The 20,166-nt window shown below is 39.7% G+C and overlaps 1 protein-coding gene across 4 annotated transcripts in view; it reads left to right on the forward strand.

Moving 5' to 3' along the window:
• The first annotated feature begins 1,090 nt into the window (after positions 1-1,090).
• The window catches only part of LOC5511886 (anaphase-promoting complex subunit 1), a 50,674-nt gene continuing 31,598 nt past the window's right edge, over positions 1,091-20,166 (forward strand). Inside the window, exons 1-23 of one of the 4 annotated variants that reach the window (XM_032381244.2) lie at positions 1,091-1,363; positions 1,469-1,537; positions 1,986-2,133; positions 2,569-2,660; positions 3,599-3,678; positions 5,737-5,807; positions 6,179-6,309; positions 6,885-7,134; positions 7,651-7,804; positions 8,327-8,425; positions 8,759-8,849; positions 9,132-9,197; positions 9,688-9,759; positions 10,082-10,139; positions 10,215-10,285; positions 10,514-10,574; positions 11,052-11,263; positions 11,966-12,028; positions 12,441-12,550; positions 13,064-13,133; positions 13,274-13,344; positions 13,649-13,743; positions 16,335-16,426. In XM_032381244.2, coding sequence (XP_032237135.2) covers positions 1,193-1,363; positions 1,469-1,537; positions 1,986-2,133; positions 2,569-2,660; positions 3,599-3,678; positions 5,737-5,807; positions 6,179-6,309; positions 6,885-7,134; positions 7,651-7,804; positions 8,327-8,425; positions 8,759-8,849; positions 9,132-9,197; positions 9,688-9,759; positions 10,082-10,139; positions 10,215-10,285; positions 10,514-10,574; positions 11,052-11,263; positions 11,966-12,028; positions 12,441-12,550; positions 13,064-13,133; positions 13,274-13,344; positions 13,649-13,743; positions 16,335-16,426 — 2,397 coding nt within the window. In that variant the 5' untranslated portion in view covers positions 1,091-1,192. Of the gene's footprint in view, positions 1,364-1,468; positions 1,538-1,985; positions 2,134-2,568; positions 2,661-3,598; positions 3,679-5,734; positions 5,808-6,178; positions 6,310-6,884; positions 7,135-7,650; positions 7,805-8,326; positions 8,426-8,758; positions 8,850-9,131; positions 9,198-9,687; positions 9,760-10,081; positions 10,140-10,214; positions 10,286-10,513; positions 10,575-11,051; positions 11,264-11,965; positions 12,029-12,440; positions 12,551-13,063; positions 13,134-13,273; positions 13,345-13,648; positions 13,744-16,334; positions 16,427-20,166 lie in introns of those variants that run through there. The other 3 variants (XM_048730002.1, XM_048730003.1, XM_032381233.2) reach the window with 3 other exon arrangements.

Consider the following 20,166-nt stretch of genomic DNA (forward strand, 5'->3'; position numbering starts at 1 on the left):
AAACTTATTCTGACTGAGGGCCAGGGACAAAACCGGTCTTCAAGTACTTGCCCCCACCCCCCCCCCCCCCCGAATTCGTTATAGAAAGAATGTAATTTTGATGTATTTTGTTATTGAAAATTATCCCCCCTCCCTCCCTGTCATAAGGAACTGATTAGGAACAGATTAGGGACAAACTAGGAGCAAAGAAGCTTTAGAAACCAGGATCATCGCCCCCCCCCCCATAACAAGCCAAAGGTTTTTAAACGGGGAGAGGGCTAAGAAAAGTACAGTATATGTAGCGGCGTAGCCAGGATTTTTAAAAGGAGAGGCCTAAAAGGCCCTTTCAAGGCATTTTCTCCTTAATTTTAGCTAATGCCAATTCAATTCATTTATTTTATTTGGCACCTTTTTATCTTTGATTCACGGGCGTTACTCCAAATACATTCATGTTGAAAAAAAAATTGGTTTTCAATTCATATTCCTATTTACAATAAATTCTATATTATCTTACTTTGTAATTCTCATTACATAGAACTTTCCCTAATTTTTGTTGCTTCCCAAACAAATTGAGCTATTTTTTTTGGTTGCACTCTCCTGTTTCAAACTTATCACCTTCAAAAATGCTATGGCAGGAGGCATTGCTTTTAGATTCTGTTTTGGTTGCGGATTGAAAAACCCTATACATTTGTTCCCTCAATTCATTATCGTCCTTATGTTTCGATAGCTAGTTTGTGGTTGCTTAGTCTAAGCTTTGTTAGCGCAATTCTGTGATTAACATTTTTAACTTGTATTTTGACTTGGCCAGAAGGTGGGGGGGGGGGGGGGTGGGGCTCTGGGCCACCCCCTGCCCACGCCCCTGATATGATTATCGTTTTAGTAAGAAACGACCCACTCTATGGCGGCGGGAGGACGTGTATGCAAGCGATTAGAGACACGTCTCATTTGTAAGTTGTAATTTTGATTATCAAAAACAATGGGGTTCAATGCTTGAGTAACTACAAAACAACGTGATAGAAAAAGACCAATTCCCAAAACAACGTTTTTTGGATAATGGTGTATATGCATGGCAGGTTTATTTTTGAACGGTTTACCTGTGGTGTGCGCGACAAAAACTGGGTCCTGTTGCCCGCCAAACTTGATTCCAAAATGGCGGCGAAAGAATGTTTTTCGCAAGAACACCACTGTTTTTTTTAGATAAAAGGGAATTACCATGGATAAAATGTCAGTAAAGCCTGCCCGGTTTGTCCCTTTTGTCCCCTATGGACGGGATTATTACAGAGCACACCCATTTGGAGAAAAAGAGGAAAATAGCCACAATGATTTGGCAGAGGGTTCCCAACACCATCTCTCGACTTCGGAGACAGAAAAGAGAAAATTCCAGGTCAGAAAATGATATCTAATAGAACTTATGTTAACTTCTAGTTCTAAACTGCTGATTTTTTAAATATATCTTTTGAATTTCTCTCTTCTCTGATTTTTGTCACAGTCTGAAAAATGGAAGATTTATAGCAGTAGCAGAAATGATGGACTGGGTGGCGATGTATGTGAAGAAGAGGTATATCCATTCATGGACAACGTGTAACACCAATAAACCTCATATCATGTACCCCATGGTCTCTTATCAATGTTAAGAAATGAGTCATATATTTTACATAATATATTATCTACCAACCCTGATAATTCCAAAACTGCCTCAAAACCAAGAGATTGTGAGATGTATATTGGATAAGAACTCTACCCAGGCTATATTGTTAGATAATTTATGGCTGTTTTGTCTGCTTTCACGCTCAAATTAGAGGAACAACAAATATCTGAAAAAAATTCTTTATTGTTTTGGTAAGGCATCCATTACATTTGAGCATAGTCAGTAGAGGGAGATTGGGGCTTTGCCATAAGTTTAGGCAATATGCTCTTTGGATATGTTAAAAAATGGTAAAGCAATGCCACTTTTTTGGTCTACTGTAGTATGAATTATGATGTTATAAGTTTACTTTACCTCGTAGCTGTATGTCCGGGGTAACACAGTCGTATGGAGTCAGGGAGCGGCCCAGGATTCTTGGGTTCCTGTCAAGACATTTACTGTTAACTCTGAGGTGGTTGAAGCCATATGGTGCAAGTTCTCTCTGCCATCAGCGGATAAAGAAGAGAAAGGTTTGTTTTCTATAGGGAAGAACCATCCTTAATTGAAGGCGCCACTTTCACTCGATCACTATTGAGTCCAATCTCTATGAAGTCCTTTTATCTCTATTATAGCAACCAGATAATCTATTTATCGGATTAAAGCATTCTTTGGTGTCAATTTTGCCAAGAAATAGAATCAATGATGACAAAACAATGCTTCTATTCAATTTTCTACCTACTGTATGTAGACACCACCTGACAGATCTTCCTGAAGAACATATAGAATTTTCAAGTCCTTGACTCCGGTGCCAAGGGCGGTAAAGTACCCATGTATAAAAATTTTTGTGGATGTACAGACATAAGGCCATAGGTATCTTATACATCTAGACACCTATCTTGACCGCTATGCTCCTTGCGATAGCCATTCTTTATGGATTCTACAATTTGATGAATGATGTTTTTTAGAACTCCAAAAGTGTCTGTGTGTATTTGAAAAGGAGTATCTGAATGTGTTTGGTGAAGACGGTCTTACGCACGTTGCTTCACTTCCCTTCTTGGTAAGAATCAAATCCTAGAGAGGTCCTGGAGTAGTTGTAAGGTATTTTTGGTGGAGGCAAAGGCAGAAGTGCTTTATATCTTGTTTTCTATTCAAAACTGCACACAAAAAGAAATAATATTTTTAGTATATTATGCATACTGTAGAGTATAATAACTCCTTTGCAACCATCATGGAGAAAGTAAAAGGTTGCATTAAAAAAACTGTTGCTCATGTTTGGATCACAGTTAAAAGCTCACAGTCTTTTGACTTGAATTTTGTGTCTGACAATTGATGTTGACCGTACAGTATGATAACTCCTTCGCAACCATCATGGAGAAAGTAAAAGGTTACATTAAAAAAAACTGTTGCTCATGTTTGGATCACAGTTAAAAGCTCACAGTCTTTTGACTTGAATTTTGTGTCTGACAATTGATGTTCTTGTTCCTGTGGTTCTTCTATTTATGGATAAGGTTGAAGGACTCATCTCTTGAGCCTTCACATATGTAGTATACACCACTGTCTATATACACCACCACACAGTCATAGCAAGAAAACTCAGGCCTCAAGCCCATAGCCAGGATTTTGAGCAGGGGTGGGGGTTCATATACCCATTTAGCGGACCATTTTCTCTTAGGTAGCTCACCCTAACTTTTTCTTCTTCTGAACCCCCCCCCCCCCCCCCCCCCACTGGCTACTGGCCTGGCACTATAACCTTTACTACACATATTTACTGTGGATGGAATGAATGTACAGTAGAACCACAATAACCCCTCTGGCCATAACTACCTTTAGTAATGATATGCCTATGCCACAATGCCTTAAATACTCGAGGACACTTGATTTAGACTTTCATTTTTATACGTCCTATCACTTTGTCACTTCAAGGCAAACACAAAGATCCATCAGCAGTTTTTATTGCTAGTATCATCATTGACTATGTTGGTGTTGTTGTCCAAGGTGAATAATGTTTGGGCCATTCCTGGAGGGCTTATGCTTGAAAGAGCTGTCACACCAAGTGAACTTGCTGGACAAAAAAGGTAGGAAAGTAAGGAAGGCCTATAGTGGGGTTGTTTGGGAGGGTTAAACCCAGTTTTCTTGCTGGACACAAGGTAGAAAATGAAAAAAAGGGCCTTCTAGACAGATAGAGTGGGAGAGGTACATCAGGTTGTGATTATTATTATTATTTTCAAGGTGTATGTGTTCATGTGCCTTAGGGCTCTGAACAGCAATGTTCAGTTAACCCACATCAATCACAGTTATCTGGCCCAACCAGGTCGGTTAACAAGGGGAATGAATGAGGGTAGAGCAAATGTTAAGAGTACATGTTTTTATTCTGATTTATTTACCATGGGAATAGAACCACATTTCTGTAGGCCTGATACAAACCTCTTGGCATTAAAGAGCCTGCCTGATCTTGGATCAATAAATCAAAACATCCAATTAGTCAAGATTTTGAACTAGAATATTTGGATCGGATTCACCAGTATTTATTGTGCATGATGTTGGTACCCACTCAAAAACACGCCAATTTCTGCCCAAAATTCTGGAATAATTATGCTTTCAAATCTTTTTATTGAAAAGCAATATGTTAAGGCTGTTAGACAATATCATTCCAATAGATTGAAAGATAATTTTTGCTTTTGGCTGACATAGTTTTTGTTTAAGTTTTTGTTTTTGTTTAAATTAAGCAAAAAGGACGCGTAACATCACGCCATTTGCCTTACGAATTGGAAATAATATTCTTTATTGATGTTTTATTTAAAAGTCTATAACATATATTGGATTGACATTGCCCAAATATTTCGTTTTTTTGTGTGTAATATTTTTGTTTCCAATAATAATTCAAGTTATTGCCGATTTGTTTAGGCCTGACCATTTGTCCCCCTCTAATGAACACTTTGCAAGAACTAGAGTTGTATTTTCTTATGTCATGTCATCATGTACAAAAGAAAGCAACATACGTTTGACTACAACTGTCAATAAAATGCAGTCATTTGATGGTCTTTTTTATAATAACTGATTTAGCCAGGCCAGACCATTTGCCCCCCTCACATTTTCATCAAGACAACTGTTTTTTTCTGGTGAAAGTGTCCACTACTGGCCCGCTAGCATCCTCTCTTGAGAAACTATATGCCCGCTAAACCGAACTTTAAAGAAGGCCCGCTAGCCTCCTTTTCAAAGGTAGGCCCACGACTTGCCTGCTTGCGGGCCTCTTAAGACATGCCCGCTTAACGCCCGCTAGCTTGCCTCGACAAACGCCATCTACTTGTTGGTCAGTACGCAGCTCTTACAAGCTGCAATTTGATTGGGCAAATGAACAATATCCGCACCTCGTCACAAAGAACGAGAAGAATAGGGACAAAAGAACTCCTTTGTAGAACAAATATAATAGGAGACAAAGCAGCTGCGTACTTACTCCTACTTGTCTGTTAGCATGAATTTTTTAATAAGGTGATAGGAAAGACAGCAAAACTTTGTTTGTGCTGGGAAAAACTGGACTAGGGCTAGCCGGGCCCTTTCAGTGACTACTGGGCGGGCAAAACTGCAACACATTTTTTTAGTCAACAACATTACTTACTAAAGTAAATGCATAACAAGAATGGTAGTGGGTGTCAAACGGACAGTAAAGGGCCTTGTGGATGGCAGCGGATCTTATGGGAGCTAGCTGGCATTGAAAAGGCAGTAGCAGGCTTTCTGGACGCAAGCAGGCATTAAGCCGAAAACAATGGGCCTTATGTTTGCTAGCGGGCATTGAGCGGACTTCAGCATTACTTGAGCATAAACACCAGCCGGGCCTTTACAAGACTCAAGGGGGCTTAAAGAGACATCAGTGAGGGAAAGGCAGGCTAGAGGGCCTCAAGGTCTGGTTGACAAGTGGGCTTATTGCACGGTAGCAGGTATAAAAACGGACGCAACGGTGTAAAATCTATTTTTGTTTGCCAGTGGGTGCCAACATCATGCAAATAGCCAACACCAAACTTTTTCCAGTGTAATTAAAATTCTTCAGGGAAAATTGTAGACTTACTGTAAATCCATAAATGGATGCAAAAAAGGATTGGGTTCTCCACCAACTTGTCTGTTATGTGTTTCTGCAGGGAGGTGCCAACTCTCTTCAGCCTGCTTCACCCTCTAGATGAACCAAGACCCGTGACCTCCCATGCCCATGGTAACGACCTCATTAAGTACTTCATTATCTGTCATTGTATTATATACAAACACCATTTTTAACACCCTACAGTACATCTTAAAGGAACCAATATGAATATATAATTAAATTTTTATTTTGAATTAGTACAGTAGTATGGGCTTTTTTTCCTAAACAATAAAAAGTAAATATTATACCAGGAAATGTTTCTGGATTAGATAGTGCGCAGTACTTTTCAAAAGAAGCTTTCACAGTTCACCCACCTAAAAGGGATGACTTAAAAGCATTTTGATGCTTAAAAATAAAAGATTTTTATGGTTATTCAGTTAGTAATTATTATTCCTTTTTCCTGACAAATTTTGACAAATATAATGTGTTTTCCTGATTCCCAGATAAAGTGTCCTACATCTGTGATCCTACTCTAAACGTGTTGTATGCGACAGAGAAGCCCCCAGTAGTCATGATGTATGATTCTTTGCTTGGCCTTCACTCTCTCTGGCTACTTAGCGATGCTGTGCAGGAGGTGAGTCACTACAGTATACAGCAACACATAGCACCAGTAGTGCTGGGATGGGCTAGAGACGACTGGAGATCATGATGTTTGCATTTCCAACCAACCATTGGTGATGCAGTTATTGAATGGTGGTTGTTAATCCCTTAGTGATGGGCATGTTTTGTCTTAGTTGTTGCAGCTTGCCCTGAACTTTGAGTCTCAGTTAGCGATGTAACTGCTTTGTTTGCCTAAGTATACCACATGTACGTAGGTTAAACCATTCCTTTGTCAATTAGTAGCCATACTTTTTGGCATTCAAGCTAAAGGGTCACAAAGATAGTGGCTCCATAATTTATACATAAAGAAACTTTTCTCAGAAAAGTGTCAACTTCACCAGCTTTAAACCCAGCCTTATGTACTTGATAGTTTACTTTCTACTATAGAAATTCTTTTGTGTGTTGTTCTGTAACCCTTCAATGATATAAACAGAACCTTATGAAAAATAGAGCCCCATTCAAAGCAGGTTTTCAGAGGTGCACTTCTGCACCTCTGTTAGAATCTTGTGAATAAATAAATAAATGCTACCCAGATTGTTTTCCTTGTAGGATGTTCCACAGTCTCCTCGCACACCACAGCTTTACCCAGATCAAAGTTTGTCACAACAACATCACACACCTTCATTCTCCGCCTCTGTCTTCTCACGATTATCACTAGCCACTCCTACTCACTCCCCGTTACGCCTGTACACCCCTTCTCCTGCTGGAAGGTCCCAATTACAGTCTCCTGTTCCACTTCGCTTGATGTCTCCAGCGCTAGGACAGGTTCCTGCTACCAATACAAGGTCGCCATTTCTTGGTGAGTCACCTTTTGTCATGTGATCTTTAGCACCATGATCTCTGCACCATTATCATCATAATCATTGTTATTGTTGCCATCATAATCATCAATAATGCACCATTATAATCATAATTATTATCATGGTTTCCATCAATATCATCAGTGATGCACCATTATCATCATATAATCATTGTTATTGTTGCCATTATAACCATCAATGATGCACCATTATCATCATAATCATTGTTGCCATTGATACTGTATCATCAGCATTATCACCAATGTTATCCCCATGCCCATAGCCTAGTGGTTATAGAAGTCAGGGTACTCAGACAAACCCCCCACACTCAAATCGGAGGTTCCCACATGAAAGAAAAAAAATATCACTGCAATCAATAAGAGAAGATACACAGAAAAAATGATGGCCCCCCTGTTCAATAATGATGTATACAGACTTGCAGTTCCATCAATGACAACATTTCAACAACAAAGTTTACATGAAATTCTGGTTTGTTTATTCTTATCTTTATATAGAATCCCCACTTATGATGAATGCCCGTTCTCCTGCTGTGTTCCGCTCTCCCCCTGGTGGAGGGGCTAGAGATGAGTCCTATCTTGAGGGCTTTGAGCCGTTAGCCCCTGAGATCTGCCTCAGACATACATGGCAAGAGGCTCCAACAGCTGTAAGGTAGGTATGGAACATACAAAACAATAAAGCACCTGAAGTGTCGACAACAGCAAATAATGTCAGAAACGGAATTGGAAGGAGCTTGGCTAATTTGAATTCGCAATACCTTTAGATCCCCTTTAATTGAAAATTGAATACAACCACTTTTTGCTATTTTGTTTCAGGTCCCTCCTTTATATACTATACATTCCCTACCCATATTGGTGAATGAAAATTTTCACATCCAGCACCGTTGTGAATGATAAATGGCTTCTTATTGTCCTTCTTTAAGGGGAGTATGTTTAGACATGGTACCGATTCAAATGTGTACAGGAGATGTTAAGGACATCTCAGTACAAGGCCTAAGGGACTTTAAAAAAACTTGTTAGGGCAAGATATAATGGTCATTGAGAAAATTTTGGGGGCACAGCCACACCCCTACTGGTCATCACCTTATGGTTTTAGGGAAGAAATGGGCACGACCCCTTGCCCCTCAACACTACTCAGTATGTTACTGATGTACCACACTTTCTTTGTTCCCAGACATGGAGCCAAAGGCAAAGCCAGTAAAGTGTTACTGACTTCTGACATGTTTGGTAACATCTATGTGTGTTATTTGGTGAAGCATACCAACAGACTAAGGTTGGTTACCACTTGGGCCTCTTCTGGCAATAAGGACCTGGACAATATCACTGGGAATATTCAAATCCTCATCTTTGACCAGCTGTGAAAGTACTTCTGGGTTGACAATTGATAGAAAATTAGATTTTTTAATAGTCCTTTGAGGTTGAAAAAATTTGATATTGTCTGTTCTTACTAAAAACCAAGATAATTTTAGTATCATAGTGAGTTTCATATAAACCGGTAATTGAGTCACTCACAATTGGATAAAAACTGCAGTTCATGTTGTGCAATAAAATTGCTATTGTGAACAGGAGTTTACAGAATACCACATTTTCTCTTTTGTGTTTACAGACTACTGAAGTTGCTGTCTAATGAGGACAGCAAACAGCTTATTGTTGTACCTGCCGAGGACATCCCAGCTAAGGATGTTGTTGAAATCAAGGTATTTTGACATTAACATACAAATTGTATGCTACTGTAATCTTTGCAAACATTATTGATAGGTTTATAAACAGGTTATAATTATCATCAATCATTTTATCCCTATCAATACATATCTGAAAGCAAAAAAAGCGCTTGGTTTTTAGTGAATATTTGATTGCTACACCTCTTTTAGGGACTGCTGTATGTTTGTCAAAAATTGCTAGGGTTTTATTGTTTTATATGATTTATTGATGAACTGGGTGCAGACATTGTTGATGCCACCAACTGCTTCTTCTGATAGGAGCTCAACATGATGCTTGTGCTGGGAATGGATTCATCTCTAATCCTGTATAGTGGACAAATAAAGGTACAGTATACCTGTTACTCAACTGCTTATGTGACAATGAAACATGGGTTTAGCTCAAGCCAGTACAAAAATACCCTGTGCAGCCTACTGTGGTCACCTTGCCAGTTGGTGAGATGACAAGTGTCCTGCCTGGCGACAGGCTTGACAAAAGACTGCAAAGCTTCAAAAAAGTGCCGTTAAGAATTCTGTGCAACTCCATGCTGCGTCATACCCGCCAATAAGTGGAAAACTGACGTTAATGGATAATGACTGTGTGAGGCCAATAAAGATGTGAAAAACCTATTAACTGATTGCCATCAATGTCGATAGTCAATCAGTGTGGCGAAGAAACGCTAAGCGCACATCGGAGCAATTTTTGCAATGCCAATGTTTAAGAAAAAACATTATTCTGATGGCCACAGTGTCACACTATAGGAGTAGGTCGTAAAACGTGACTTTGCTGCTGTTGTGACTTATGGATGCTAACAGCAAATCCCACTTTCGCTTGCAGGCATGTGTTGTGCATCTACCAAACATTGCAGGGATGGCATCAGTCGCTACCACTGATCCTATAATTGATGAGGTATGATTTTCTTGCAATCATGAAATCATTCGAACAGTTTTTGGGATATTAAGAGAAATGATGCAATAAGGAGAGTAGAAATTTAAAATGTAAGTTTATTGTCATCATAAAAGGGTAACCTTATTTGTCAATTCCGTTACCTTAAGAGTAAACCTGAGTGTAAGAATAAGTTAATTGTCAATCTCGTTGCCTTCAGGTATTATTTTAAAATTATCTCCTCATGTAATAGTGCAGGGATCGCAGCACTTTCCTGGTCAGACAGATACCTTTAACACTTCTCAAGTTTATATTATAGCCTTTCATTTATATGTGTTACCTTCAGGTTATGCTACTATCACCTCCTGCAACTGATCGCAGCAAAAAGCCAGCCAATATTCAAGGTATGGGCTACATAATGGCAAGCAAGTTTGTCTTAAAGAAGAGGTTTCTTATAAGCTGTTGTATTTTTATTAAAGCCAGTAGCAGCAGTGATCCAGGCTTTGAGGTAGACGCATTACAGGACCCTGTTCCTTTTGGCTGTAATCTGGTAAGTAGGTGGTAGCATACTAGGGGGGATTTGATAATCACTCGCAGTTCTCATACAGTAAATAAGATGCGGAGGGGTTTTTCTGAAGTTGAATAGCGGTGTTAATTCGAGGGTGAGTAGATATTTGTTAAAGGGAGAGGTGGGTATTTATCTTTGGAAATCAAGAAGCCACCTAGCCAATGATTTATTATTAGTGATTTAAATAAATCATTTCGTTTGTTCTGTCAGATGTCAGCACGAGGTACATCGTATCGCTTGCTCCTCCCAAAGCTTTGCGAAAACCCTACAGGTGCGAGTATACTTATTTTATTTTATTTTATTCTGATGATAATGCCCTTTGTAATATGCATTTCACATCACAAACTCACAATCGTTTCTCAATAAAATTGTGCAGTACGGCTGTTGCAAACTGGAAAAAACTTAAAGAATACTTTATCATACCAAAACTAAAACTCTATGATCACTTCATCTCCTGACGGTTTTGTACTATGGGGATGTTTTGCGGCAATGATATTCCTATTATACCCGTTTATTGGAAGCATTGATAAAAAGTATTTTGTACGCCTCTGTGAGACAGAGTACTGTTGTTGCGCTAAATTGGCAACTAATCTGTTTCACAGAGACGTAAACATACTTGATCAACCTTGTGTTGATTAATAGCTTGTCTACACCACGCCTTCGCAGACCACCTATTTTCTACAGCTTGTCTTTAGTCTTTCTTGTTATACCATATTGTAAATATTGATTAATAATTTTCTTTTTTCAGTGTTGCGTTGTATCAACGCGTTGAAGTGTCTACTTCCAGCTTCAGCAGCCTCACAGTTAGTGCTGGGATTCTACTGCATTGCGCACCACAACTCAGACCGCCTGCTTTGGGAGATTCCTGACGAAAGCGGGTCTGGAGTAGAGCGTTTTGTCTCATGCTTGCAACGCATGCTGGGTTACAGAGAGACGCCTTTTGAGGATCCGGATGAGCAGGTAAACGAGAGCTGATATCCTGAATGAACAGGTAAATGTTTTCTGATGTCCCGGATAAACAGGTAAATGTTTCTGGTGTCCCAGATGAGGAGGTAAATGTTTCCTAATGTCCCGGACGAACAAGTTAATGTCTTCTGATGCCCCGGATGAACATGTGAATGTTTTCTTATGTGCCCGGATGAACAGGTAAAGGTTTCCTGATGTCCCGGATGAACAGGTAAATGTTTCCTGATGTCCCGGATGAGCAGGTAAATGTTTCTGATGTCCCGGATGTGGAGGTAAATGTTTCCTGATGTCCCGAACGAACAAGTTAATGTCTTCTGATGCCCCGGATGAACATGTGAATGTTTTCTTATGTGCCTGGAAGAACAGGTAAATGTTTCCTGATGTCCCAGATGAACAGGTAAATGTTTCAATAAGAGTACAAGTAGAAACGTAGCCGTGAAATGAATGCAAGTTATGATTAAGTAGTTCTTTAGATCCCAGACAAAGATATAGCTTTAAGAAAATATTTATTGGTTTCTTCCCATCTAGTTGAGATAATTTCTTTCTAATGCTGATATGGGTTAATGCTGAGTGATCTTTTCTTCTAAAGAAATGCCTTTTTAGCTCCTGGGTGTACCATTGAGCGCATGTTACAGAGTGTTGAAGAGATAAATTCGATCGCAATTTGAATAAACCTGTTTATGGTTGGTCTTCCAGATGAAATCAGACTCACCCGCCGCCAAGAAATCCAGGACAGACCAGGAACTTGAAGGCGATGCAGTGAGTTGTTTTTTCTCTAGTTCCCTCCCTACTCACATAGTTCCCAAAAACCTAATATAGGAAACCTGGAAAAAAGTAACCCATTATCCTGTTAGAAAAAGTCTGTAAATTTGACTTGCCCAAAAGATCAATTAGTCATTTTCAGACTAGAATTCAGAAAAACCTGGAAAGCTATTTTCACATTCCCTGGTTCAGAACAAAAAACAGGGAATTTTTCTACCCAAACGATCGATTCACAATGAGAACTCACGCCTTCAAGACGGTCGCGTCAAGTTATAATTACCATGAAATTAAGAAAAAAAGTATAGCGAATGGATTCAATGGGAAAAACAATTGATTTTTCTTTCATGAAGTAGTCGGAACCGTGTGCAACAACATCCATTTGTTATAACATCAATTGCTCTGCTAATAGGCCTGGGAATGGCTGTTGAGCAGTGACTACCACCAACACATGCAGAGCGACATGCGAGGACAATTCCAATCAATCCAAACTTCAGCCTCCACACTAAGCCAGTCGACCAGGTATTAAAAACAATCTGTCAGCAGGGAATTAACAATGTGAGATAGCACCCATTTGTATTGGTTGATTTGGTAGAACTATTTCCGGTAATCATTTACGTTTGGAAAATGGAGTTTAAAACTTTGCGTTTTGTTTTTAGCGGTCTTATGGGTTGACTTTTTGTTTGGAGAATGTTCAAACCTGGCATTACCTTACAGCTGTACCTTTGAGATACAACTTTATACTCTTTACTTTATAATTAGGTAAAGATAATAGTTTTATAACCAATTTTCGGTGAAAAGTGAAAAGCTTTACCAATGAAGAATAAATAAAGTTCTGTACGTTCCTACCCCCTTGTGTATGACTGAGAATTGATATATATAAAACGGAGCATAGAGCATCTTTCTATGCTACTGTTGTCTAGTTTTTGGGTCATATCTCCGTGATGTCAAAGTCTCAATGATCTGGCCTTACCGTGTCCTGATGTTTCCGTGGTATAAGAAGTCTTTAATGAATGTCTCTGTGTCTTTTCGTAGATTAGAACACACGGATGCCTTGCTGAATCACCTGCCGTCGGTTTTGTTCACTCTTCATCTAGTTTACGAGGTATATGAATAAGACTACATACTCTTGTATAAGCGTACTCGTAGATCTCACGGAGACTGTTTGTATCAATGCCCTGAACAGAACACAGAAATGAGTAACTATTCTTTGTAAACATTGTATTTGCACATTTGTTCCAATAGGATTTAAAGCTTGACATATTTTCGAGGAAAGATCAGCAAGTGCTGTGCCACTTCCTCTGCAAGCTTTCAAGGTAAAAGATTGCTCCTCTCGATCTTTAGAACACCGTTATACTGTTACAGCTTTAAGGATTAGCTCCAATCTTAGCTGGCCTGGCGTTCGTGAAAATAAGAGTCCCGAGCGCCATGCTTAAAGTTTCTCATTATATGAAAAGGCAGAAGTTTGATTTATTTTTCGGTATCAAAATTCCCCAAACTTTGTTATTTAAACAATTTGGTGTAAACATCACAACTCGTTTTCCTGTTTAACACGCGCAAATATAGGCCGATTTTACGGTTCGACTTCCTTTTTCTGTTCTGAGTTTTGTTTGTGTTCAGGGATCTAGGCTGGGAGCGGTACACGTATCACTATTATCGTGATTATCCGGTTCTCGTACAGAGCCCTTATACTGAGCCGACGGGGCAGCTGAAAGGTATGATATCTTGTAACTCTTGACTAAGGTGCTAGAACTTGCCTCTCATCTTATCCTGTACCTCTTGACTAAGGTGCTAGAACTTGCCCATCATCTTATCCTGTACCTCTTGACTAAGGTGCTAGAACTTGCTGTTTTCTTCTGTTGCTGTTTCCTGGGTTACTATCATCCTATCATCCGGTAAAGGGTGCCGGCTAGCCAATCAAACGTTGCAAACACGAGAAGTGAGAAGTCACTAGTGCTGGCTACAGGAAGTTCAACTTTTCATCCTTTGCGAAGTATTGCCCCAACCAAATAAACATTAAGGTGCTAGAACTTGCCACTTATCTTATCCTGTACCTCTTGACTAAGGTGCTAGAACTTGCCACTCATCTTATCCTGTAACTCTTGACTAAGGTGCTAGAACTTTTCACTTATCTTATCCTGTAAATCTTGACTAAGGTGCTAGAACTTGCCACTCATCTTGTAACTCTTGACTAAGGTACTAGAACTTGCCACTGATCCTGTACCTCTTGACTAAGGTGCTAGAACTTGCCTCTCATCCTGTACCTCTTGACTAAGGTGCTAGAACTTGCCACTCATCCTGTAACTCTTGACTAAGGTGCTAGAACTTGCCACTCATCCTGTAACTCTTGACTAAGGTGCTAGAACTTGCCACTCATCCTGTAACTCTTGACTAAGGTGCTAGAACTTGCCACTCGTCCTGTAACTCTTGACTAAGGTGCTAGAACTTGCCACTCATCCTGTAACTCTCGACTAAGGTGCTAGAACTTGCCACTCATCCTGTAACTCTTGACTAAGGTGCTAGAACTTGCCACTCATCTTGTAACTCTTGACTAAAGTACTAGAACTTGCCACTCATCTTGTAACTCTTGACTAAGGTACTAGAACTTGCCACTCATCCTGTACCTCTTGACTAAGGTGCTAGAACTTGCCTCTCATCCTGTACCTCTTGACTAAGGTGCTAGAACTTGACACTTATCCTGTAACTCTTGACTAAGGTGCTAGAACTTGCCACTCATCCTGTAACTCTTGACTAAGGTGCTAGAACTTGCCACTCATCCTGTACCTCTTGACTAAGGTGCTAGAACTTGCCACTCATCCTGTAACTCTTGACTAAGGTGCTAGAACTTGCCACTCATCCTGTAACTCTTGACTAAGGTGCTAGAACTTGCCACTCATCCTGTAACTCTTGACTAAGGTGCTAGAACTTGCCACTCATCCTGTAACTCTTGACTAAGGTGCTAGAACTTGCCACTCATCCTGTAACTCTTGACTAAGGTGCTAGAACTTGACACTCATCCTGTAACTCTTGACTAAGGTGCTAGAACTTGCCACTCATCCTGTAACTCTTGACTAAGGTGCTAGAACTTGCCACTCATCCTGTACCTCTTGACTAAGGTGCTAGAACTTGCCACTCATCCTGTAACTCTTGACTAAGGTGCTAGAACTTGCCACTCATCCTGTAACTCTTGACTAAGGTGCTAGAACTTGCCACTCATCCTGTAACTCTTGACTAAGGTGCTAGAACTTGCCACTCATCCTGTAACTCTTGACTAAGGTGCTAGAACTTGCCACTCATCCTGTAACTCTTGACTAAGGTGCTAGAACTTGACACTCATCCTGTAACTCTTGACTAAGGTGCTAGAACTTGCCACTCATCCTGTAACTCTTGACTAAGGTGCTAGAACTTGCCACTCATCCTGTACCTCTTAACTAAGGTGCTAGAACTTGCCTCTCATCTTATCCTGTACCTCTTGACTAAGGTGCTAGAACTTGCCACTCATCCTGTAACTCTTGACTAAGGTGCTAGAACTTGCCACTCATCCTGTAACTCTTGACTAAGGTGCTAGAACTTGCCACTCATCCTGTAACTCTTGACTAAGGTGCTAGAACTTGACACTCATCCTGTAACTCTTGACTAAGGTGCTAGAACTTGCCACTCATCCTGTAACTCTTGACTAAGGTGCTAGAACTTGCCACTCATCCTGTAACTCTTGACTAAGGTGCTAGAACTTGCCACTCATCTTGTAACTCTTGACTAAGGTGCTAGAACTTGCCACTCATCTTGTAACTCTTGACCAAGGTGCTAGAACTTGCCATTTATCTTATCCTGTAACTCTTGACTAAGGTGCTAGAACTTGCCACTCATCCTGTAACTTTTGACTAAGGTGCTAGAACTTGCCACTCATCTCCTGTTGTTGTTTCCTGGGTTACTATCATCCTATCATCCGGTAAAGGGTGCCGGCTAGCCAATCAAACGTTGCAAACACGAGAAGTGAGGAGTCGCTAGTGCTGGCTACAGGAAGTTCAACTTTTCATCCTTTGCGAAGTATTGCCCCAACCAAATAAACATTAACGGATCTGTTTATTCACACAGACATAAAGTTGAAGCCTGCTAGCCTTACCGTAGAGTTAATAACAAATACATCTGGTTGCAGATGCGTTCTATTTTCACCCAGTTTATTTCACGTTATTATGCAATCCGTGGTCTAAGGTACAGTGCTACTATTTGGCACGGTGTTAAGGGTGGCCGCCTAATAGAGGTACCATTGTAGTTTAAAAATAGGATCTTGTTTTTTTTATCCCAGATCGTTTAAAAGCGTTGAAAGTCCCCGATTTTGTGACTACAGAACCGCCTAGTATCCACAATTGGCTGGTTGCTTGTCTTCGAGGAGATATGGTTAGTTTCCATAGTTTATTGTATATCAGTTTTGGTAAGTCTTCCATTTACTCAATACTTTTTAGGTGTTCCACAGCGGTTCAAACCTGGTACATGCAAGCTCTATACGTTCTCCCCAACTTCGCTTTTTTTTTTTAGATCTTTACAAATAATCCTTGCATGTCAAATATGTGGGAAAGGCTTTCGGTTTGGTTTCGCAATGTACCAGTATAGACAGCCCTGTATACTTTCTCCGTCACTATACTTTCTCCTTCACTATACTTTCTCCTTCACTATACTTTCTCCTTCACTATACTTTCTCCTTCACTATACTTTCTCCTTCACTATACTTTCTCATTCACCATACTTTCTCCTTCACTATACTTTCTCCGTCACTATACTTTCTCCTTCACTGTACTTTCTCCTTTACTATACTTTCTCCTTCACTATACTTTCTCCGTCACTATACTTTCTCTGTCACTATACTTTCTCCGTCACTATACTTTCTCCTTCACTATACTTTCTCCTTCACTGTACTTTCTCCTTCACTATACTTTCTCCTTCACTATACTTTCTCCTTCACTATACTTTCTCCTTCACTATACTTTCTCCTTCACTATACTTTCTCCTTCACTATACTTTCTCCGTCACTATCCTTTCTCCTTCACTATACTTTCTCCTTCACTATACTTTCTCCGTCACTATACTTTCTCCTTCACTATACTTTCTCCTTCACCATACTTTCTCCTTCACCATACTTTCTCCGTCACTATACTTTCTCCTTCACTATACTTTCTCCTTCACTATACTTTCTCCTTCACTATACTTTCTCCTTCACTATACTTTCTCCGTCACTATACTTTCTCCGTCACTATACTTTCTCCGTCACTATACTTTCTCCGTCACTATACTTTCACCGTCACTATACTTTCTCCGTCACTATACTTTCTTCGTCACTATACTTTCTCCGTCACTATACTTTCTCCGTCACTATACTTTCACCGTCACTATACTTTCTCCGTCACTATACTTTCTCCTTCACTATACTTTCTCCTTCACCATACTTTCTCCTTCACCATACTTTCTCCGTCACTATACTTTATCCGTCACTATACTTTCTCCTTCACTATACTTTCTCCTTCACTATACTTTCTCCTTCACTATACTTTCTCCTTCACTATACTTTCTCCTTCACTATACTTTCTCCGTCACTATACTTTCTCCTTCACTATACTTTCTCCTTCACTATACTTTCTCCTTCACCATACTTTCTCCTTCACTATACTTTCTCCGTCACTATACTTTCTCCTTCACTATACTTTCTCCTTCACTATACTTTCTCCTTCACTATACTTTCTCCTTCATTATACTTTCTCCTCGGCACTATACTTTATCCTTCACTATACTTTCTCCTTCACTATACTTTCTCCTTCACTATACTTTCTCCTTCACTATACTTTCTCCTTCACTATACTTTCTCCGTCACTATACTTTCTCCGTCACTATACTTTCTCCGTCACTATACTTTCTCCGTCACTATACTTTCTCCGTCACTATACTTTCTCCTTCACCATACTTTCTCCTTCACTATACTTTCTCCTTCACTATACTTTCTCCTTCACCATACTTTCTCGTTCACTATACTTTCTCCTTCACTATACTTTCTCCTTCACTATACTTTCTCCGTCACTATACTTTCTCTGTCACTATACTTTCTCCGTCACTATACTTTCTCCGTCACTATACTTTCTCCTTCACCATACTTTCTCCGTCACTATACTTTCTCCGTCACTATACTTTCTCCGTCACTATACTTTCTCCGTCACTATACTTTCTCTGTTACTATACTTTCTCCTTCACTATACTTTCTCCTTCACTATACTGTTTCCTTCACTATACTTTCTCCGTCACTATACTTTCTCCGTCACTATACTTTCTCCGTCACTATACTTTCTCCGTCACTATACTTTCTCCTTCACTATACTTTCTCCTTCACTATACTTTCTCCGTCACTATACTTTCTCCGTCACTATACTTTCTCCTTTACTATACTTTCTCCTTTACTATACTTTCTCCTTCACTATACTTTCTCCGTCACGATACTTTCTCCTTCACTATACTTTCTCCGTCACTATACTTTCTCCTTCACTATACTTTCTCCTTCACTATACTTTCTCCTTCACTATACTTTCTCCGTCACTATACTTTCTCCGTCACTATACTTTCTCCGTCACTATACTTTCTCCGTCGCTATACTTTCTCCATCGCTATACTTTCTCTGTCGCTATACTTTCTCCTTCACCATACTTTCTCCTTCACCATACTTTCTCCTTCACCATACTTTCTCCTTCACTATACTTTCTCCTTCACCATACTTTCTCCGTCACTGCACTTTCTCCGTCACTATACTTTCTCCTTCACTATACTTTCTCCTTCACTATACTTTCTCCGTCACTATACTTTCTCCTTCACTATACTTTCTCCGTCACTATACTTTCTCCGTCACTATACTTTCTCCGTCACTATACTTTCTCCGTCACTGTACTTTCTCCGTCACTATACTTTCTTCGTCACTATACTTTCTCCGTCACTATACTTTCTCCTTCACTATACTTTCTCCTTCACTATACTTTCTCCTTCACTATACTGTTTTCTTCACTATACTTTCTCCGTCACTATACTTTCTCCGTCACTATACTTTCTCCGTCACTATACTTTCTCCGTCACTATACTTTCTCCGTCACTATACTTTCTCCGTCACTATACTTTCTCCGTCACTATACTTTCTCCTTCACTATACTTTCTCCTTCACTATACTTTCTCCGTCACTATACTTTCTCCGTCACTATACTTTCTCCTTTACTATACTTTCTCCTTCACTATACTTTCTCCGTCACTATACTTTCTCTGTCACTATACTTTCTCCGTCACTATACTTTCTCCTTCACTATACTTTCTCCTTCACTGTACTTTCTCCTTCACTATACTTTCTCCTTCACTATATTTTCTCCTTCACTATACTTTCTCCTTCACTATACTTTCTCCTTCACTATACTTTCTCCTTCACTATACTTTCTCCGTCACTATCCTTTCTCCGTCACTATCCTTTCTCCTTCACTATACTTTCTCCTTCACTATACTTTCTCCTTCACTATACTTTCTCCTTCACCATACTTTCTCCTTCACCATACTTTCTCCTTCACTATACTTTCTCCTTCACTATACTTTCTCCTTCACTATACTTTCTCCTTCACTATACTTTCTCCTTCACTATACTTTCTCCGTCACTATACTTTCTCCGTCACTATACTTTCTCCGTCACTATACTTTCACCGTCACTATACTTTCTCCGTCACTATACTTTCTCCGTCACTATACTTTCTCCGTCACTATACTTTCTCCGTCACTATACTTTCACCGTCACTATACTTTCTCCGTCACTATACTTTCTCCTTCACTATACTTTCTCCTTCACCATACTTTCTCCTTCACCATACTTTCTCCGTCACCATACTTTCTCCGTCACCATACTTTCTCCGTCACTATACTTTCTCCTTCACTATACTTTCTCCTTCACTATACTTTCTCCTTCACTATACTTTCTCCTTCACTATACTTTCTCCTTCACTATACTTTCTCCGTCACTATACTTTCTCCGTCACTATACTTTCTCCTTCACTATACTTTCTCCTTCACCATACTTTCTCCTTCACTATACTTTCTCCGTCACTATACTTTCTCCGTCACTATACTTTCTCCTT

This window comes from Nematostella vectensis, chromosome 7, assembly GCF_932526225.1.
Source record: "Nematostella vectensis chromosome 7, jaNemVect1.1, whole genome shotgun sequence".
Taxonomy (NCBI): Eukaryota; Metazoa; Cnidaria; class Anthozoa; order Actiniaria; family Edwardsiidae; genus Nematostella; species Nematostella vectensis.